The 23,185-nt window shown below is 45.3% G+C and overlaps 1 protein-coding gene across 1 annotated transcript in view; it reads right to left on the minus strand.

Annotated features, from left to right (window-relative positions):
- SLC7A14 (solute carrier family 7 member 14) overlaps nt 1-23,185 on the minus strand; it is a 64,913-nt gene that overhangs the window by 16,121 nt on the left and 25,607 nt on the right. Inside the window, exons 3-4 of the mRNA XM_090051472.1 lie at nt 8,262-8,498; nt 828-1,045 (exon numbers count right to left, since the gene is read on the minus strand). Coding sequence (XP_089907598.1) covers nt 828-1,045; nt 8,262-8,498 — 455 coding nt within the window. The remainder of the gene's footprint in view (nt 1-827; nt 1,046-8,261; nt 8,499-23,185) is intronic.

Consider the following 23,185-nt stretch of genomic DNA (forward strand, 5'->3'; position numbering starts at 1 on the left):
ACACGGACTCATGAAGTGGAACCACACCTGTGGTTCCTTAGCAAGAGGGAAGTGGAGGGTGGTCAGGGATTTTGACTTCCACCTCGCTCAAAAGGAAGCATGGTCCAGTGGAGAGGACATGGAACTTGGGACCTGGAGATCTGGCTCTGACCCCTGCCCTGATGCTGACTTGCATTGTGAGACCCAGGGAAGGTCACCTTGCCCATCTGCTCCTCTGCTTCCTCTCCCAACATTTATCAGTTATGTCCAATGAGACTGGGGTTTTCCTGTGATATGCATGTTGTACATCTAGCACTACAGGGTCTCTAGGTATGCAATGCATGGGAAGCACCTGTGCAATCATGGCCTGCAGACCCTGCATGGACTGTTTTGCCCCGGGCCCTGCACCTTGCTCAGGTCAGCTCTGACTTCAAGTCTCATCTCTTGTCCTGTCTGACTGCAGAGCTGACTCAAGCAGGGTGTGGGGCCTGGGGCAAATCAGTCCATTCGGGGTACCACCCCTGCTCTGATCCCACGTGCCCTGGACCCAAAGTAACTGCCACTGCCATCTGCAGTGGTGGCATTGGTGGTGGGGGGAAGGGGTGTAGTGAGTAGCTGGATGCGAAGCTGGCTGCGAGGAATCGCCATGGCCACTCTGCCCAGCTCCGCGGGGCCCCCCAAAGCGCAGGGCCAAAGGCGGTCAACCCAATTCACCCCCTGCCCCCAGGGACTGCCCTGCTTGAAGTAGTACCTGGTATGTGGTGCTGGCGCCCTATGTGGCCAGGGAGATGCTTAAGCTTAAAGCTGCTGTTGATTATAACATACTGGATTGAGTACAAGACACTTACCCCTGACCATCCGAAGGGTAGGAACCGCCCCTCAGACCAATTGTCACCTTTGGTAAAGGACACTCCAGCTATCATGATGAAGATCCACACTGCCAGGTTAATGACATTGAGCACGTTGTTGAATCCCACAGAGTTCTTCACTCCCATGGAAACAATGATGGTCACAATGACAGCGATAACCAAAGCCAGAAGATCTGGGTATGATTCTTCTCCTTTTCCTGGGCAAAGGAAAGAAAACATTCACCCACATTGAGAGAGGGAGAGAAAGAGAAGGACAGTGTGAGTCTCAGGAAAGACTCCATGTTATAAAATGCTTTCTGGATTCTGGAGCATAGCTGCTCTGATCCCAACGCAAAGGCTTAGTAGTGTTCAATAATCATGCACTACAAGCGCTTGCTTAGAAGGCTCAAATTCAGAGCACTTCAGTTTATAATACAGAGGTGATCACCCCTCACACAACAACACATCAGTGAGAGTTTTGGGTGTGTGGGCAAAGAACAAAGATCAGGTCCCAAACTGTGTAATGTGTCTCTGTTGATCACATGTTAATCTTGCATGAAATACTTATCAAAACACCATTCTATTGTTACTCATTAGCAAAGACACAGAGTATTGTTCGATCCACAGTTCAAGTAGCCACATTTAGCAAGTAGTTTCTGAATGCTAAAGGACCAGGCAGTGAGCTTGTTCTTTGTCACAGGGAATCTGCGCTGCTCCTGTCTGCTGAAGGCATATTGCTGAGTCCCTGAAAACCCTCCATTGGCCTTGGAGAATGTACTGGGGACAGTAGCAGAGAATATAAAATAAACTTGTGCAGCATATATCCTTTAGTTTTGGCTTTAAAACTGCTATTGGTTATGTGCTTGACAGTGTTTATGTTTATTCCATTGCAGCCCGTATGAAGTTTCAGTAATTGGGATCTGAAGAAGCAGCTTCGACTGCCAGTCTGTTAATGCAGTGTCTTTGTATGCACTCTCCCACTTGGTGTCATACTAGATTGCATGGACACATTGTTTTACTTAGCAGCACATGTTCATGTACTTGTAGGTGTGTCGGTGTGTCAGCACATGAGAGATGTGCACAAATGGAACTGTACTCATAGTAATTTGGAATACTGTTAGCAAATATGTAAAATGAACAATGTCATTGTTATTTTTTACACAGTGGGTGAAAATTAGAAATGGGCAAGCCAAACTATGGAGAAGTTCTTCACCAAGCTTCACCTGAGCCTTCTCTAAGCAGAACTGGATTGGAACAAGCCAAGCTTTCAAATTCACCTAATGAAGAAGGGGAAAAGCATCTTGGCACAGATAGAAGTGCAGCTCCCTGCTGTAACTGAGAAGGCTTTGCAGGACAATGATCCCCCAGCCCAAACAGAAGTTTGCTGTTAGTTCCAGGGAGGAGCATGGGCAACTGGTGCCACCTTAGTTGGGGGGGGGGTGTGCCCCCCCAGTGACTGGTCAGCGACTGAGGGGGAGGTCCCCCATGGCCAATCTTGCCGACCGGCAGGGGGAAGGGGGGTGTCCTACAAGTTGCCACTGGTGGGGAGGGAAATCTAGCTGCTGGTTGCCAGTCTACAGCCAGTTTCCCTAAGCAATGGGCCCTCCTCTCTCCCAGCTTGTCTCTGTTTCAAATGGGAGGGGGGAAAGAAAGGAGAGAAAGCTCATTCTAGAGGTTCCTTAGCTGGAGCTGGAGGGTGGAGTGGGTGAATTGAAACCACCCCACCTTGTGGAGTGTGTGGGGGGAGGGCTCCAATACATCTGCCCCACCCTCCAGAGGGGGCTGAAAAACCACCAAAATGAACTTTCTCTGCTCCCTTCCCCTCCTCCCATTCTGGCTAGGGACAGACATTCATAAAGCCTGAGCCTGAATTGATTCAATCTGCAGGTTAGTCTAACCTGGCTAGGCTGAAGCGATTTGTAATTGGGCAGACATTCTCTCTGGACTGAGGAAATTCAGGCACACGCCTTCAGTGGCTCAGGCTAGAAGCTGGGGGGCACTACAACAACCCTCCTTTCCCTTACACCATGCTGAGCAGAGGCGGGGCATGGCCAGGCCCTGGAAGGACCTCTGATTAGGGATTCTCCGCTGGCTGCTCAAGGGGCAGGAGTATTGCCAGCCCCCAGCCCCCTGCTAGCACTCTGAAGCAAGGGGTGTGTGCAGTGCATGCATCTGTTGAAGATTCAGAGCTTTTTAATCTCCCTTTCTGCTTCTGTATCCTGTCTGCAGCAAACCTACAGCCAAGCAAGCCAGCAGCAGGGCGATAACAGAGTTTATTACCCCATCAGCAAAACAATAGCCTCTCTCCATTAGTTCAAACTCTTCTTAAACAGCTTACCAGCTGACCTGTTAATTAGCTCCAAAAATCCCTAAGCGGTTACTGTTCTGTCTGCCTGTCCCAGTGAAATTGGAGCGATATGCACACAGACACCTCTCAGCATTAGTTAGCACACCACATGCCTATGGTCCTTGGGGCTGGGGTCCATGCTGTGGGAGGAGGTAGGGGGGATTCCTGTTTGAGCAGTGAGGGTGGGGGAAGCCAGGCAGACCCTGTTGTGCCTGCAGTCTTTGCCCAAGCTCCAGCCAGGAAGCAGAGGGGAGGAGCCAGCTCTGCTGTGGAGCAGAGAGCCCCACCTGGCCCAGAGGGCATGCTGGGATGCTGGGGGAATCTGGTTAATCTTAAACCAGCAAGGGGTCTGGGACAGACATTGCATAAACTAGTTTGACCCAAATCAGTTAAGTCTGATACTACATTCAACCTGTTTTAGCCATTTTCAAACTGGTTTGTGGGCACTGAACATCTGTTCTGTTACAGGTTTAAACCCATTTCTGATGACTTAAGCCGGTTTATGTGTAATGTCTGTCCCTAGCCTCTGAAAACAGTGACAGGCTGGCAGGCAGCACAGATAGAAGTTACAGAAGACACTTGGTTTTGAAATGTCTTCATCTGACCCCTCATGCAATGATTGGCCATTTTTGAAACTCTCTGCAGCTGTGCACTCATGTTTGGTCACAGCTATAGACTGTGTGGCCAGATCCTCCAGCAAAAATTGTCACATTAAACTCACAGACTAACCTACCTAATGAGGAGGGTTTTAAACTAGTCTCAACAGGGGATGGAGACAAAAGCCCACAGTTAAGACCTAGGAATAGGAGGAAACATGGAAAATCTTAACCAGTATGTTTGAGGGAAATCACCAGGTCAATCAACTAATCATCTAAAATGTAATATGGGGTATGGGAAGTAAATAGGAGAAACTGAAAGGCCTAGTATGCATACATGTTTATGATGTCATTAGAATAACTAAGACTAGTAGTTCACACAACTAGTAAAATGACATGAATGGACACAGCTTGTTCAGGAAGGACAATAGGGAGAAAAAGGAGGAGGTGTTGCTTCATATGCTGAACATACAGACACTTAGTTCTGAGGTCCAGAATGAACTGGAAGGTAGGCTTGTTGAAAGTCTCTGGGTTAAGGCAAAAGGGGAAGCCATAAGGCAGATGTTATGGTGGGTGTCATCTGAAGATCTCCAACCAGGAGAAAAACCTGGTGCTTATGGTGATTTTAATTATTGCTGGGAGGTGCAGTGGTGCAGAGGCAGTTCAGCAAGGTTTTAGACTATTCTGGGGCCAATTTTTTGTACAGAGGATGGAGAAACCAACTGATGAGCTGGACTTCATAAAGTGGGGAGGAATTGATTGAGAGTAAGAAAGGGGAAGGCAACTTGGCTGACAGTGGTCATGAAATGACAAATTCATTCTACTCAGGAAAAGAAAGAAGTGGAACAACAGAATAACAAAACAAGAATTGAAGAAAACAAGCTTTAAAAAACTCAATGAAGTGGCAGATCTCCCATGGGAAGGAAGTGTAAGGGGAAAAGGAGGCCAGGACACCTGACTGTTCCTAAAAAAGACAACATTAAGGGCAGAAGAGCATGCTTTTCACAGGAAGGAAAAGGAACATAGCAAAGAACCTGCTTGGCTCAGTCATGAGCTCCTCAATAGCTTGAAACTTATAAAGGAACCTTACAAAAAGTGGAACGTTTGCTGTGATACTAAGGACAAGCAGAAATGTTTATTCTGAGTATGTAAAATCAGAGGCCGTGTCCAGATGAGTGCAGCCGTGCAGTATGTGGCGCCGCAAACATGTCTGCAGAGCCACATACAGCACATTTAGATGTTCTCATGCAAATGCACCCATACGCATTAACACGGCGTGTACCCATTGATCCACACTGCCCTAATGCACATTAGCACATCTACATGTGCACTAATGCAACTTAGCTATTTGTGCCTAAATTTGATACCTGCTTTATGCAGGTATCAAATTTAGGCTCACATAGCCTTAAATTGCCATCTTTAAGGCACATTTTTAAGGGTATGCACATGTAGACATGCACCACTAATGCACCTTAAATGGTGCATTAAACAGGCTAAGACTGTTTGAAAGAGGTACATGTAGATGCACCCAACAACAATTATTAGACTTTAGGGAACAGAACATGTGAAGAAAAGCTAGAAGAACTGGGGTTCCTTAGTGTGGAGGAGAGAAGACTGTGTGTGAATGTATTAAATATTCAAACACAGAAAGGGTTGTTATAAGAAGGATGGTGATAAATTGTTCTGGGTATCCACTGGGACAGGCCAAGAAGTGATAGGCTTAAATTTCAACAAGGGAAAGTTGGGTTGGGTATTAGGGAAGAAACTTCTAAGAATGAGAGTAGTTAAACACTGGATTACTGAAAGAGGTGGTGTAATCTCCATCACTAAGTTTTTAAGTGCAAGTTAAACAAACACTTGGCTGGGATGGCTTAGAGAGGGATGCTTCTGTCTTGAGCTGGGAGTTGTCCTAGGTCTGATCCAGAATGAGAGGCACTTGGTCAGTGTTTTGTATATCTTGGTGTCTTTAACTGTCCAAGGAGAGAGTCCAGTGTGAGCAAAGATGTTTGCTATGGTCAGTGTAGGAGTCTGCACCCTGTAGGTTTTTTCTCAGTTTATGCAAGCCTGTTTCCAAGTGTTAGCTTTTCAAGGAGTTCTCTACTGGACTCACAAGAGCTTGTGCAGACATTATGCTATTTTTAAATGATCCCATGCTGGCTTTTTAAGTATTGCCTCTGCTTAAACACTGCCTGTTTTCTGTTTCTTCAACTGGCCAGTGCTTGAGCACTGCGTACAAGCTGGGGAGAACGTCTCTGTAAATAAAATGATCCACAACAGTAATTTTACATACAGCTGCTCAAAAAGGCCTTCAGCTTATGGGGTAAGGTCCCTTGGACAAGATCCAGTGAAGGAAAAAGAGGGTCTCATTCCCTCCTACCTGCCAGGAGAATTCTGATCTTGTCAGGTACAGATTTCAGTGGTAGTTGGGAGGTCAGCACCTTTCAGGATTGAACCCCAGGTGAGGGAGAATTTAACAGGAGCGGCTGGAAGTTTCCAATGTCCCTGCTGGAAACACATGCCACAGTGTAAGCTGGGCTTTTCAGAGACCCGATCTGTGGTTTTCCTCCCAGATCAGATGAAATTGGCTACAAAAACTGCAGGGTAGGGGGAGGCAGGATAAAATAGAAATCTTGTCCTTCAGTAGGGGGAGAGCTGAAAGGCTCTCTAGTAGCCAGGGAAGGACTGGGGTGGAGATTGTTCCTGTCCCTGCTGCTGGAAGGGAACAGAGAGAGTCTTAGAGAAAAGCAGCAGTGGTTACAAGAGTTTTTTCCAGGGGCCGGTCCAGGGCTGGCGTGGGCCCATGCTGAGTGATAAGAAACTGGGAAGGGAATCCAGGAAGGACACTGCTGGAGTTTCAAAGGAAGAGGCTCCTTTGAGTGAGATATGGAAAAGAGAAAGGAAGTGGCCCTGGGGGAGGGCAGTTGCTCCACGGCACAGGGGCACAAGGCTACAGTGCAGAATCACGATGGGGCCTGGGCTCCTTTGCTGCGCCAATTCCAAGTGGAGAGGAAGGAGAAGTCGTGGCCTGGGGATGGGGCAGGGTGGCAGCATGGGAACAGCACCTCACTACAGCTCTAGAGATGTGAGTCTGAGCTCTGCCCTGGACTCATGCCAAAGGTTGCCTTTAGCTGTTAATGAGTGCCTAATTACTTGGGCTGGGGGGCCATATCAGTCCCTTGTACCACTGGCTGTAGAAGTTGTGCATCTTGACCAAGCTAGGCTAATGAGTTGCCAGGTCAAATGGTTCCTTGACCAGAGGCAAGGGAAAAGGAAGCATGGCGTTGTTTCTGAGAGAAGGAGAGACACTGACACTTGCAATCCAGGGAAAGGACATGTACGCTACGACCTCCAGTACAGGACAGTTGCTGAGGAGACTTAGTAGGGGCAACTTCTTATTGGGCTTTATTTTGGGGAAACTGGGGGCTTTGATACTAAGAAATCAGAAGTGCCTTCTGAGGAGATGAACTTAGGTGCAGGAAGTGGGCAAGGTGGGCACATCTGCACACCTAATTTGGGAGGTAAGCCATCCCTTGGTGCAGGGTTACTACAATGCCTAAAGGTACCTGTGGAGGCCTGGTGTGAGGCTTATCTGGGATTCTCTGTATGTCCCTATATTCATGAAGAAACAACAACACAGTGCCATAAAATCTTTGTGCCAGGATGAGGCCAGGTATTAACTGGCCACCTCCTTTGTTTGGACCTCCTTCCCCTACACATCGTCTTTTTCTCTCAGCCTTTTTGGACCAGTGGACCACTGTCAACCCTCAATATTTTTCACAGATCACTGTGTCCCCTTATTGTCTAACTTTTAACTGAAAACACAATTAAGATATTCAGGGACAACAGTATATGATCAGTGGACCAGCTGTGGACCAGTTACAGTGACTCTGGAGAGCACTAATGATCTGTGGATCACTGTTTTAGGAATCACTGCTGTAGTGTGCAAGCTATTTTAGGCAGTGACTGTGCCTTCTTTCAGGTTTGCTCACTACCTCATATGTTGTGGACCATGGGAGGAACAAACAGTAAATACCATACCAGGCACAAATAGGAGCATAGGATATGATCTTGGGAGAATAATCAAATCCTAGGCTTTGGTTTGTAGATCATATAAATAAGGGCCAAAGCCAACGTTGCAGGTGGATGAGAACCTTATCAAGGCTCAGCGCCTTTCAGAACCGGTGTTTGGTTTAATCTGATTTCCTAAGCATTTCAGGCAGGAGCACAGGAAGCGACAGGAAGCTGAATTGCCATTGGGTTGCAGCTCACTACAAGCCGAACTGAACTATGAGGGCTATCCATTTCTGAATACTGTCTACTAGCCAAACCTTTGGTTGGCCTGAAATGTCAAAGAAGATGTTAGAGGTGAATGGGTAGTGAATCAGGAAGAGAGCACAGTACCCAGGTCTGAGCTCCAATGAGCTCCAATTTGTCTTGCAGGGCTTAATAAACCCAGTTAATGATGTGTTGCATGACAAGAGTACTCCTCACCTAGGCCATTCAATGTTCCAACGCTGTTGATCATCCAGTGGCTGATGGTGTGATTTGCCAGGGAGTCAAACATGCTACTCAGTGCACTTGCACCAGCTGCGGTGCCAATCAGGTACTCCAGGATCAGGTTCCAGCCAATGAAGAATGCCACAAACTCCCCCACTGTCACGTAGCTGTAGGTGTAGGCAGAGCCCGTGGTCTTCGGGACCCGCACTCCAAACTCGGCATAACAAACACCTGTGGAAAAAAAGTACACACACCTATGAGAAAATGCAGGCTGCTGGACAATGGAGGAAGGTGGATAACTACTGGTTGGATTTCACCTGGTGCTTCTGTAGGTCTTCTGTGTAAGGGAAGGTGTCAGGAGCTTTCCCCAGATTGTATGGGGACTATGTGCATCATTACTATGCCTGTAAGTCAGGACATGTAGGACAGGTCTTTCTCTACTCCCTTGATACTCAGGAAAGAACAGGAAGATAGGATCACTACTAATGAGCAACACATGTGTTCAGGTTTCTATTGCATCTGAGCAATAGACTAGAAAAAACTTTTCTGTCTGGCCTCTTGGTGAAATTTTGTGCACACCCTTTCAGCCACTTTTAAGCTAGGAGAGGCTTTTTAGCTTGAGCACTTTCATAACACAGGCCAAGGAATGCCAGCTGGTCCTTCTCACAGTAGAAATTTGTTCTTCATGGTTGTGCAGGTGAATACATTCATGCTCTAAAATTCACAAAAATGTAAGGGGTAGTGTGGGCAAAGTGGAGCCTGACTAGGTGATGAGCACCCTTGTGTTGTCATGCAGGCAAATCTAAACCAAAACACAGCAAGCTCTGGGACTTAGAAGTGGTCCCATAAATGCTGCTTATAAAGAGACTCAGTGAGGAGGGCTAGTCTTTGGCTGGCTTCTGAAATATTGCATGCCTGCTGTTGTTTCAGACCAGGGCATGTGTGCCAGAGTGCAGCGTACAAAGGCATTTTGCTTGGCATACATGCCTCGGGGTGGATGGCAGGGAAGGGGCCAGGGCTGCGCTGCCACAAGAAAGATCAAGCCCCTTGCAGTTCCCCTGCCATTCACCCCTGGCACACCAACATCTTACACGTTGAGGTTGTGGGTGTTTTTGGCACGCTGCCCAAAAACGTTGGGGACCCCCATTCCAGACAATATTAGTTTTTAAAGGTTTGGTTTTTTTTAAAGGAGAGAAATCCAACGTTAACCATCTGCCTCACCTATTAAAAGGCCAAGAAGCAAAATCTGTAGGATATGATATGCCAGTGCAATCTGGGTAGTAATCTATGATGCTGTCTGTTGCTGTATTGAGAACAAGAGTATCTAGGCTACAGGTCTGACAAAGAATCAACCCCCAGCGCCTGTGAGGAATTGAAAGAGGATACGGAAAGTCAGTTACTTGCCAAGACTTTGTCTTGTCTGCTGCTGTTGGAGTAATAATAGCCTGAGGCTTTTTAAGCACAGATGGCTTAGGCAGCTTTGGGTACAACAGGGATCAGTCAGTCAAACATTTCTTGCTGGATGTCAAGAGGACTAATTACTATATTGGAGTGAGCGAGAGATAACGGATGCAAAAGGGTAGTGACAGAGACTGAGTCATGCTGAATGAGCGAATGCCAGTTTTATTGGAATCCATATTTGAATTTCATATTGCACAGGAGGAAGGGTAAGTGTGCCTGAAAGCTTGCAAAAAATATATATTTTTGCAAATATCTCCTTGGTCTAATAAAAGATATCACCTCTGCCATGAGTTCTGATTCTGTGTTTCTGAAACAGGAACACAGGCAAAAGGAATACAACTATACAACTATAACCAGTATAACTGTAACATGTATCCCTGAAACATAGAAGAGATCAAATTTTAGCCGTTTTTTAAATTAAAACTTCATAATTTTACAAGAAGGAAGAAAGTTCACCACCTTGGAACCTGCAAGCTGACACCTTGGCTCCTGCCTATTGTTCCAGCTCAATCTGCATGTTCACAGAGCAAACTGCCTCTACACAAGAGAATTTCCTACCCAGGAAAGCATCCATCACACCATCCTCCTGTGCAATATGAAATACCATAACCAGAAGGAAACATAATTTAACATCCTGCTTGACACCAGACAACATCAAGGTAAATAGACTCTTCTAACTTTTATCTGAACGTTTTGCACAAAACAAACTATTCCAAGCAGGAGACCTTAAAACACCTTCAGCTCTCCTGTGAAATACGAATTTTCATTTCCACTTACGAGAAGTTTTACAATATTTGCATTCTCCTATGCCCGAGGAAGGGTGGGTGTGCCAGAAAGCTTGCAATTAAAATTTTTTTTTGCAAATATCTAATTGGTCTAATAAAAGTTATCACCTCTGCTATGAGTTCTGATTCCTGTTGCCTGTAGACCAATACAGCTACAACCTGTATCCCTGACAGTTTTATTGTTAGCTGCTAAGGGAGGACTGCATTAGTCCTAGACAGAACAAGTGGAAGACATGCTCCTTCCCCAGGATGTTCTGGTCTAGAAGCCTGATCTTTCTAGGTGTTGAACACCGAAGACCTGAAGACTTCAGAGGAGTGGGTTCCTGCTGAACAGCTGTGACCCCCGTTGGCTGTTTTAGGAGAGAATCAGAAATTATTTTACACCCTCTTGATGTGGTTTCTGTTGGGATGACTCTATTTAAAACAGTCTACGTGACATCACTCCTTGCTGTATTCAGTCTGCCCCATAAGTCTAACAACCCGTTATACTAAATGCTGCAAGGAGTAAAAAGTAGATAGTTGTTTATCAGGTGCATATCCAACCAGTTGGCATCTGGGGACACTAGCTCCTTGTGTCAGCTGGACTGCTGAGGTAGCCCTAACCTAGAGTGGCCCTGCACCCTCTACCTACTGCAGTAGTTTGGCTGTGGTGGCTGCTGTCTGGCTGTGACCTGCTGCCATCTGCAGACCCATGGGTGTGAGCCTGCCAGGCCCAGATGGGGACCGCACCACTGCTTGGGCTGTGGTATGGACACTGTAGCAGAGCCACCTGCACCTCTGAGCCAGCTGCCAATGGGCTGTGGCTGAACAGTTGGCATTTGAGTGGCAGTGCTGTCATGTCTTCTGGTAACCCACCCTGCCATCTGGGCAGCTATTGCCCAGAAGATATGCTCATTGTGGTGGCCCACTCTGAACTGTCGAAGTGTGTCCTCCTGGCCCCTAATGGCCAGGACATCAGCCACCTCATCTGCCCTCGAGCTGGGTCCCTGGTCCCTTGGGCAGGATCCTTTGCCCGAGTCCCACCACTTGCCTCACTAGCAGGGATCCTGGTGTTCCCTGTTTTAAACTTGCACATTCCCTCATTAAAAAACCCAAATTCTTTCATTAAAATACCCCAAATCTGTGTTCTTCCGCAATTAAAATGAAATGCCACTATATATAGACAGATCAGTTGGGCAATATTTTCTTGATATATTTACAATTTTAAAGCAATTTGGAAGCCTGCCAGTGCCTCTATCATCATAATAAAACTAATTCTAAATATCTGTACGCTCTGGTGTTTGCTTTTGGTTTTTTTCTCATAGAAAAATCAGAGCTGCCCCTGTCCCCTTTGCTCACCAGGATGTGGGGTGCTGAGTAGCAATGATATGCCAGTGCCCTGCCCTTACCCTTTCCCCTCACTCCCAAACCACAGCCTCACCAGTGCCCCTCACTCCTGACCCACAGCCCCTGCCTTCCCCCACTAGCTGAGCAGTGCCAGCCCCTACTGTTCTGCTCCCTGTGCCTGTGCCCAGGTCCCAGCGATCCCCAGGCCATTCCTGGGAAGCCCTTGACTGGGACTTAGGGACTGGGCTGGGCAAATCCCTTCCCTTCCAGGCCAGCCATCCCATGCACAGGCTGCCCTAGGAGGGCAGGGGGGCTCTAAGCCTGGCTCTGGAGGCCTCTTCTACCCAGACCACTCCCCCACCCACAACCTCATCTCTCTCTCTCTCTCTCTCTCACACACACCCACCCCTGCTGCCACCTCCACCTCTCCCCCCAGCACATCACACCCCCCAAGTGGTTTCTGAGACCAGGACCCTCCCTCCCCCCCCCCGGCTCAGGCCACATGTCCCAACACTGGTGAGGGCATGGGACAAGATTGCAGCATGGCAGTTGCTACAGGTCCCATCCCATCTGGCAGCAGGGGAAGCAGTGTGTGAGATTTGTGGGGGGATGTGGGGTATGGGGGGTTTGTGGGTGGGTGTGAGGCTTTTGTGGCAGTTTGGGGGGTAGGTTTTGGGGGTGAATTGTAGGGCAGGTTGTGAGTGTGGGGTTTGTGGGTGGGTATGTGGGTGGGGGTTTGTGGGGGTGGGGTTTGTGGAGGGATTGTGGGGGTGGGAGGACTGTGTGGTGGTAGGAGGGGGGTGGGGGGAACTGCTCAGGAGGTGTGGATCCCCTGCCTACCGCACAGCCCCCCTGCAGCAGCAGTGGCCATTGGGGTGCTCGTGGCCCACTGTTGGCAGAGACTGCCTGCAGTGCAGTACTGCCTCAGACTCAGCTGCTGCACACGGTGCAAATATGCATGCATGGGGAACATTTTTTCATTCCTAGCATGCCTCTAGCAGCATCTCAAACTGCTTTGAAATACTGCAACTGGCACATGCTCATTCGTCTGGACTCAGCCATAGGGGATGTCTATAACAGTTCCCTGGCTTTCCTGAGAGCATCACCAAGAAGTGTGCCCCACCTGTGCCAAACACAGGACAGTCAATGAAGTTGCCATAAGGCACTCCTTGCTGCTGATCTTGAAATCACTTGAAATCACTTGCTTGAGAGTGGTGGAGTGGGACTGAGTCAATGGAACATGCTCACATGCTTCTTAGCAGTGATCTATCTGTACAAATGTGGTACAGACATATTCAGAGAAGGTGCCTGTGTATCCTCTGTGACAGAAAATTACTGTTATCCTGCCTGATTCAGGACTATTTCCACTCGGCTAGGAAGGACAAGCTATAATTAACAGCTCTTTTTATGCCAGCAGGTGGGGTGACACCCTTAGTGGTCAGAGCATGCTCTCAAACTGTGCTCTTTTATTCATGCATTTACTGATTCATAAGCCATTACAATCCTGAGACCACATCCTGGCAATGGCACTGTCCACAAGCAGCTACCAAAAAACATGGCAAACCAACATGAAAACACCCATAGGCTATGGGTTTCAAAAGCACCGAAGTGAGGCTGGAGTACAAGTCCTATTTCAGTACTATTCTGATGCTTAGAAAACCCAACCAAGCAGCTATCTGCCCCACTTGTAACTCTCTTGCAGAGGGTCCATGCCAGCATTTCCTCTGTAATGGGAACAACAAAAGAACACACCATGATAAGAAGAAAGGTCTAGACTGGGGCATCAGAAATAACCCTTGTATGTATGCCCCCAACTTGGCAGCACATCCACACCCAAACTATTACTCCTACTTGGGGCCCAGATCTGTGCAAGATGGAGTTGTACATATGATGGGCATACAGTTGTGTTGCCTTTGAAGCATGTATTGAATTGTGTGCTATTGTGTATTAAGCCAAAACACAGTGTTTTGTTCTCTTATTACGTAATTGTTTGTTCTTCTAAGTAAGGAAATTATTGACTAGGAATGAGAGGATCTGGGTGGTATTATGTGCCTCCTGGCCTAAATTCAGTTCTATGTAAAGCCAGTAGCAACACCCCCAATGTCTTCAATAGGGAACAGCATGCAATGCATGCTCCAGGAGTAGAAACATGCTCATTTCTAGTAGCTACTTGTCTCCTTCACAGATACGGTCTCTCCTTTTGGGGTGCATTTTTCAAGCTTTCCATTATTTCTGCCTCCGAGGTGAAAAGCAGCCCTGGAGTCTGAGAAGTGTTACTCTCTGAACTTTGTTCAGCCCTATTAACATGGTCTTCCTTCACCCCCACAAATTATTCTTTCTTGAACTACAGACTGTGTAATGATCTTTTTCATTACTATGGACTTTTATGAACTAATTATTGTGAATTAGATGATTTTAGAAATATATCTGGAAGAAAAGTGATGCTTTTGCTGAATGTTGCATAGTGTGTGTGTGTATGTATGCATGCATTGTTGCATGTAAGTATGTGTGTGTGGCTGGGTGTGCATGTATATGTGTGTGTGTGGTTACGTCTGCACAGGTACATTATTTTCACATGGATCTCTCTTTTTGCTTCAGAGCTTCTAACACCATCACTGCCCACACTATCATTGGCCTCTGTGGAAGTGCAAAATGGAAGTGAGGCTGGATTGCTTAGAGGTTTTTAATGCTAGTTATTAACAGCCATTTTATCATTTATTTAAGTGCTACCTACAGCCCTGATTCTGGTAGTTTTACTCATGCTGAGTAAATCTGAAGGCATCTTCAAGTCAGCATCAGTAAGTGCCTAAATGGCAATAGGGTTGAGTGGAGGGTGCTGAGGATTAAGGACTCATGAAAAGCTCATCATCCAGTATTTTGCCTATATTTAACTACTCAGATTGGACATATGCTTCCTGCTGTTTAGAGTAGGAATCCTGACTTAGGTTTCCAGTATCATTCCAAATTATGCAGAGTCAAATCAGCACAATCTGGTGGCTCTCAAATGCTATACAGGGTGATGCTATAGGGTTATGGAAGGTTCCACAAGAATTACAGCTCCCGAGAGCTTTCTGCTTTACCCAGCATTGAGGCAGCTGGGACGTTTTTGCTCGCACTGAAGAATCTGGAGGGATCCCTGTCAGAGGAAAGAGCATACCTTTATTACAAAAGCTGGCGCAGGTGGGGATGCTACCTTCCTTATGAAAAGTCTGGATTCAGTCCCATTAAAAGCTGTAAGAGGCACTGGCCATTATACTTTGCTAAAGACAGGCTGTATGCAGTGTCACGCTCCTGGAACCGGTAACCATTCTGAAAGAGGATGGCAGTTCTTTGGGGAATTTTCTGTTGCGAGCATTTCCGGTTAGCCCAGGACAATGAATAATGAGCTCCAGTTAAAAGGAATAATGACACAATATGGCCGTTAATCATAAAAAGTCTTTACATGTAGTATTGGAGACTTCAGTGATGTTGAAATCTTCAAACTTACTGAAGAGTTTACGTTAAGAGAACCTAGAACAAAAAATGAGACTGACACCTGGTGTTAAGTCTCTTAAAGGACCTATTTAAATTTTTTAAACACAATTAGTGAGTCCATTCCTTCATTTTATATGTGAAAAATGAAAGTTTAATTTGGGGGAGTGTATGCTGCATTTTTAATATAAACTAAGTGGTTAAAATCTTTCCCTTACAGGCAAAATGCATTTTGACTATAACTTGTGCAACTGCAATATCTGTTTCCATAATAATCATATAACCATATGAACCAAGGGTTAACTAGGTAACACATAATTTACTGCCATAATTAGCTTTATGAAGAAACGTGTATTTTTATGTATTAACATTTTACCAGATATTACTTCCTCTTCCAATAAATAATTAAATAATAAAAATCACTGATTGGAATTTGCAACTAATTTAGGATCTAAAGGAATTTATAATAATTTTATAAAACCAGCACTCTAACAATAACTGCAGTTTTAACATAGAATCATAGAAAACTAGGATTGGAAGGGACTGCGGGAGGCCACATCTAGCCCAACCCCCTGCTCAAAGCAGGACCATCCCTAAGTAGATCATCCCAGCCAAGACTTTGTCTAGCTGGGTCTCAAAAACCTCCAAGGATGGAGCTTCCACCACCTCTCTGGGTAACCTGTTCCGGTGTTTTACTACCCTCCTAGTGAGAAAAGTCTTCCTAATATCTAACCTAAACTTCTCTTGTTGCAACTTGAGACCACTGCTCCTTGTTCTGTCATCTGCCACCACTGAGACCAGTCCAGCTCCATCCTCTTTTGAACCCCCCTGCAGGTAGTAGGAGGCTGCTATTGAACCCTCCTCAGTCTTCTCTTCTCCAGACTAAGCCCAGTTCCCTCAGTCTGTCCTCATAGGTCATGTGTCCCCGCCCTCAACCATTTTTGTCACCCTTCACTGGACTCTCTCCAATATGTCCACATCCTTTCTGTAGTGAGGGGCCAAAACTGAACACAGTACTCCAGATGAGTTCATCACTCTCTAGCCTGATGCTCCAGCCAGTTTTCTATCCACCTTACACTCCATTCATCCAACCAACCTGTAGTTCCTCAGCTTGCCTGCGATAATGTTGTGGGAGACCATATCAAAAGCCTTGCTAAAGTCAAGGTATACCACATCCACTGGTCTCGCCACATCCACAGAGCCAATCATGTCATCATAGAAGGCAATCAGGTTGGTCACGCTGCCCTTGGTGAATCCATGCTGGCTGTTCCTAATCACCCTTTTTTTCTCTTTCATGTGCTTAGAAAATGAGCCCATTCAATACAGATGTAGAATTATTGGGCCTTTTAGTTAAAATGGTTGGTATTTGCATTCTTGCCACTGGAGGACCTGTACATGTCATGCACTTTTAAGCTACATAGCTAATAGTGCTTTTTAAACTTAGTGCTTTGAAACTTTACTTCTGGAAAGCAGCCTAAGTTACAGGAACAACAACAAGACACCCTAATCATCATCCACATAAAAGTAATTATTCAAAGCTGATAAAAAATGCATGCAATCTGCAAATGCAAATCATTAACAGATAACTACATGCCTGAATGTTTTATGAAACAGATGCCTTGATGGGGGCAGGTATCTTGTTACACTGTTTGATGGCTTTAAAAATCATATAAAGTTTGTCTGAGGATCATTCTACTTTAGCCAATGAAAAAACAAAGTTTAAAGATTATTATTGATATGTATTCAGACTGGCATGATGATAACTTATTAATATGGCCAAACATTTTGAGGTTTCAGCTATTCCACTGGAATTCCCATATACACTAGTAATACAATTTTCTATGTGTTACTTACAGACAGTATGCATTTTATTTCATATGAAATAAATTACATATTGATTTTGATGAGAGCCAGACAGGACCTACTACATGCAGCATAGGTCTAGTGGTGGGCTACAGGAGTACGATGTAAGGCCTGACTTCCATTTGTAGCTCTGCCACTGAATTTGCTACTGAAGTCATTTGCCACAGATAAATTCACCACGCTGTGCCTCAGTTTCCCCATTTAAAGCAGGGATAACGAACTTTACCTCCTTTATACCATGGCTTAAGACAGATGAAGGAAAGAATTGGACATTCTCATTAATGCATCATTGTATGAAATTTGTGCCACTGCCCTCTGGGTCGAATTGGAACGGATCAAGTATGTACTGTAAACCCCCTAAGGGTAACAGGGAAGAGTGGCTCTCCTGGCTTGCCAGATAGCAGCATTTAGAGCAGAGTGATATACGCTCTATTGCTACAGCGGCTCTGAGGTTCTGCTGCTGAGCAACTGTCCAATAATCCTGAAGTCTGAAGTAGCTCCTGATTGATTACAGTATTAAGAGCCTACTAACTTGATGAAGAAAATGAGATGTTAAGAGCTGATATTTTTTTGGCATTGAAAGCATCTCCTTTGTTTGCTAAACAATCACATGGCAAAATCACATTTCTCTTTTTAAATTAAAGCAAAAAATAGAAACTTGTTGATGTTTGTTTGGAACTGAAATTAACCTGACAGCGCCCCTTTAAATCTGAAATGCCCATTGATCTGAATTATAAGAGGAAGAAAGAGAGCGCATGCACAAATGCCTAGTGTAGAGCCCAAACCCACATACTTCATCCTAGTGTCAGGACAAGTCTTGCAGCAGCTTACGCATTTTAGGGGGTAGGGGAGTGAGCCTTGCCACCTACTGGACAGCTCTTGAAGAAGAGGAACTATTGTATAGGGGAATCTTGTAATACCTGCTGGAGCAGGGGGGAATCAATACAAGTGGCTGTGCTCTGGAAGAGCCTGGAAATTGGTTACTGGTATTTGGAGAGTGGTTCTAGTAGAGGCCACCTACTAAAAGGCTTTTAATAGAAAAGTACTGCAAAAATGTCCCCAAAAATCCTACATGGGTTTAGTTTCCATTAGGAGACTGAAACTAGGAGACCCATGTACTTGGACTCAGAGACACAGCAAGGACCTAGGTCTCCTCTACAGTTTGTCCTCCTCTAGCCCAGTAATGTGCCATGGGTTGGGGAGATATAGCAGAGATCCCTGCTTGCTCCTTAGTGGGCCAACTGGCCGTGTCCAGAAGATGTTGGGAGAAAAGCGAACAGACCATCAGTAGCCCAGAAGGCAATGGGTAAGTAAAAAGCCCAGGGGTTGGTGAGAGGATCTGAGTGAATTATGTGCTATGTTGGAAGCGCTGACAGGACAACCTGGGCTTAATATTTAGTTTTCAGAGTTTAATAAAAAAACCCAGTAATTTTACAGCTATGTTAGTGCTTTTCTTTCTGTTCTGATTACAGTTGCACTTTATCCAAACACTGCAACATTTTTCTGGCGCCTGAGAGCCAGGAAGTGAAACTGGCTACAAATAAAAGTCCTTTAATGTTTTTGTCTTCCATCAATACATACAGCCAGAGAGGAGAACTTAATAAGTCACAGTCCTGTAAATACTTAGCATGTGCTGCAGGTTATCCATGTAGATATTTCCACTGACCTTAATGGGACTCATATATAAAAATGGTTTGCAGGTGTGAGTGATTACAGAACTAGGGACATACAGCATTATTTTGTTTTAATAAAAACCCAAACATTGCTCAGTTACTAAAATGAGGAAACTAATTTTTATAAAGCCTGTCCTTAAAAGCAAGCAGCTATCTCCACTGGATGGAACCAAATACTGTACTGCTTCCCATCTCACTACTGAACAACAAGGAGCTGAAATGCTCCTAGTACCTGTGGGTTGTTTATCCACAGACTCCTGTTATTCTGCACCAGCTTTGCTTGGTATAAAAGGCAGGAATCTATCTATCTCCTTCTTTGCTTATTGCTGTATTAAGCACCCAGTCAAGCAAAATTCCTCCAAATTTTTAAATTATGGTGCTTGCAAAAAGAGCACATGGTGCTATCTCCCTGCCAGATTTCTTTGAATTTGGAGTCTGAATATTTTCCAGTTGGGAGTGATTACTAGCTTCCTACAGACAACAAACCAGCACAGCAGCTGATTGGGAGAACAGTCTTTTGCAGAAGACCATTTTTTCCTCTTGAACGTGGGCCAGAATTTATAATTGGTATAACAATTGCTACACGGTATAATTACATGGTTACTGATATTATTCAGGAGCACATAAACACAGCAGAGTGGTTCTGGGATTTCAGGCTATTTAAGGGGATGCAGTCACAAACCAGTCTTTAGCTCAATTCTAAATTTCTTGTTTCTTTATTTATCTGGTTTGGGCTTTATCCTGGTTGAGGAAGTCAGCAGTTTCACAACTAGGTAAAAAGTACTCTGCCTTGAAGTAAATAATGACTCTGGGTAGGTCTGGGCTTTGAAAATGGTGGCTGGAGGTGTATTTGGCAAAAGTGGCAACCCACTTTGTAGCTCATGGTGAGCTCCCTGAGCATACTGCAAGGTTTTTCTCTGCTTTTCTGAACTGGTGGGGTTTGCACACAGGCTGTCTCGCTAGTTATGCCAGGCAGCTGTAGGGAATATAGCATCTGCACTTAATGAACTTTGCGTGCTAGACAAGCAGACTATGATGCCCGGGAGCATGGTGCCTCCTTGCCTGCATAGGTGCTGCTTGAATTTCTTTTATGTGGGCAAGTTAAATACAGGTTTGGGTGTGGGCACAAGTCATCCTCAGTCATCTACGTATATTGCTAGAGATTGCCAGGGGAGTTACTGTACAACTTCCTGAGTAAGTAACCCTCTATATCCCAAGTAACCCTCTATATCCCAGGTGAACATAGCTTCCATGACATCCTGCACGTCTTAGACTGTGGTAGCATATATCAACTATGTACCTTGCAGCTATCATACACAAGGTCCTTCATTCTCTTCCAACAGTACAATGCCATGTAAATAACTGTGATTTTTAACATTCACTAATAAAGTTTTAAATCTGTTAAACAAATGTGAGAAGAGTTTGGCCAAGCCATCCATGCACTATCCCATCTTTGTGTGATGAAAGATTGGTTAGACCAGAGATGTTATGGTAACTAGTACAGACACTTACTAGCACTATATAGAAATGTATATTATATATTTGAATGGTGGCATCCTCTTTAGGAGATTTTACAAACTCTTGATTTGATGTTAACACACTGGAAGTCCTGGTGCAGGCAAAGGTTTGGGTTTTCATAATACAGTCATGTAAAACATGATGCGATAACAGTGTTAAAGCCCTGTGTTTATCAGCTTGCTTGGTAACTAGCAAAGCAGTACAGCTGCATCCTTGCTGACAGGTACTGTGATAAGGGTACTGATTTTTCTAGCATACGTGGAGACCAAGACAAACTCATGCCTGAGCTCTGAGATGGCGTGCTGAATGCCCTGATGTGAAGGAAGTGATGTTGCAAGTGCAGCTAGGTCCATGAATGCTTTCCAAACTTATGCTTTTGCTCACTTGACATTTACTCATTTTGACAGATGTAAATGCTGGCAGCAGACACAAAGCATCTCTGTGACTTTCTAACCAGCCATGCTGGAAGAAGCACTGAGTTACTTTCTATACAGTAGATGTGGTTTTGTGGGTATCCTTTTCAGGAATTGAGTGCAATAATTTTACACAAGGCAGCAAAATTCTGTTATAACAATCTACTTGAGCCACTCCCAGTTTGCCTGTTATAACCAAAGCGTTGCTACATCCAGACCCATTAAAGTGAAATCCATAAATAAAGCACGCGTAAAGGCAAGATTTCCATCTAGCAAGGGCAGATCAAGTGTTGTAGGCATACTAACAACAGGCAGGTCAGATGGCTAATAACTGGCTCAGAGGACTTTCCACAAGCTATGTCATGCTTTACCTGCATCTCAGTGGCACTTGGGAAAGGGTGGAAATCTTTCCTACCATTGAACACAGCAGGGTGCTCAGCAGTATGTTATGGCAACACTAGATAGTAAAAGAAGTCCTGTAGTACACAGAAGAGGTTTTTGATTGGATTTGCTTTTATGCGGGTTCTGTGTGGGAACATTTGTGTGGCAGAGGACATTAATATGATACAGTAACTGCAAAAACATCAGAATGATCTGGCTCATGTTTTAAAAACTTGGGCCTTAAACTAGATACATAGATTTATTCTCTTCCCTTGCAATCACACATGGAGTTACATTCTGTTCTCCCTGATGAATGCGTGGCTTGCACTGAAGTGGAAATTGTGCAGCAGAGAGAATAATATTGTAAGACATTCCAAGAGCCAGTGGAGCAGAACAGCAGACTTGGGTCTTGGCTCTCTGGTAAGAGATTTAGAAAACATGACCCATGAGGAAAGGTGGGAGCAGCTGAGTTTGTTTGCTTTAGAAAAGGGAAGGCTAAAGGGACATGTGATGTATTTTCCAGCATATAAAAGGTGCTTATAAAGGTGATCAATTGTCCTCTATGTTCATGGAGTAGCACAAGAAGAAATAAATCTACTTAGTTTTCAGTGAAGATCTACATTATGTGACACATGTGCAAAACCTTAGGCTGAAACAGTAGAGCTGGCCACCAAGGGAGCTTGTGGAATTTCCTTCCCCTTGGAGGTATTTTAAGGGCAGGTTAGACAAAGATCTGTTTCTGGTTATCTGATGGCTTAGGCCAGGGCTGTCAAAATCCAGTGGATCTCCTGCCCCCATTGCTTCCTCATCCCCTCAAATGCCTGATCCACTCATGCCAGCCAGTCCAGGAGCCTCATGCCGTGGAGGTCCTGGTCCCCTGGAGTGGGTTCTGTATGCAGTGTGCATCCCAGACCACCTGGGGCGGGTGCCGTGTGCAGCCTGGATCCCAGAGCAGCTGGAATGGGCACTGGGTGTGACACGTGGCATGTGTCCCACACCTTGCCCATGGGGCTGGGTTGGCATGTGCTGTGTGTGGCCCCAAGGGGCAGCATTCATGGGCCATATCTTTGACAACCCTTGTGTAGGCAGGCTCGATCCTGACTTCAAGCAGGGGACTTGACATCTTGGGAGGCTGCTTCCTGTTCCATGTTTCTATGTTTTTTAGCTTGATTAGAACCAAATTCTGTTCTCATTTACTTGGTTTATCAATCTTGTTTGTGTTACTGTGCCATTTATTTACTTCCAATCGGATTGCTTGTAAGGATTGCTAATCCCACTGATTAGCTTAAACAAATGATCTGTTGGCTCTAGCTGGCTTTCAAAGCTAAGGGCTTGTCTACATTAGGGATCGTGGAACCTATGTGGGTGCATTGCATTGGTGAAAAATGGACCTGTCGAGTATGGATTACTTCAGTAAGGGAGATCCTGCAGCCAGTGTTATGCGACTGAGTTGTAACATAAGATGATGCTAGTTGCAGCTCTTACAAACATATATGCTTTGAAAATTCATGAATCCAAACCCTTCATATTAAGATCTAGCCATCCTGAGGCTTTGGAAAAGTTCAGATTGAAAATAAGGTGGCAAATGTGAACCCCATGCAAACTCAGCATGTTGGGAAATAAACTGACTGCTGTGACTGGGGTGGATCCCAGCAGGTATGATGACCCAATTACATCTCCCCTCTGGCTGTGGGCCTCAGGCACAGTGAAGTTTCTGAGCTCCCTAGCTCCCTACTGGGAGCTTGCCTTGCTCTGAGCTCTGAGTGCACCAGTTGGTCCATGCAGGGACCAGAGCCCCTACTTTCATACAAGTCTGATACCTAGAGGGTGAGCACTGCTACTGCTTGCCCTTCCCCTCCCTCTTCCTGAGGACAGAAATGAAAATTACATTGGTGGCATTCAGGAAGTAAATTTAGTGCCTTCCATTCAGGTTTTACTGCTCAGGTCACAAATCTGTTTACTGCCCAGGTTTTCAAAAAAAATTTATCCGTTGCAGAGGCTAGTAAGCTTTTGCAAATCTGTCCCTC

The sequence above is a fragment of the Crocodylus siamensis genome, chromosome 6 (genome assembly GCF_052110815.1).
Source record: "Crocodylus siamensis isolate JL-2025a chromosome 6, ASM5211081v1, whole genome shotgun sequence".
Classification (NCBI taxonomy): Eukaryota; Metazoa; Chordata; order Crocodylia; family Crocodylidae; genus Crocodylus; species Crocodylus siamensis.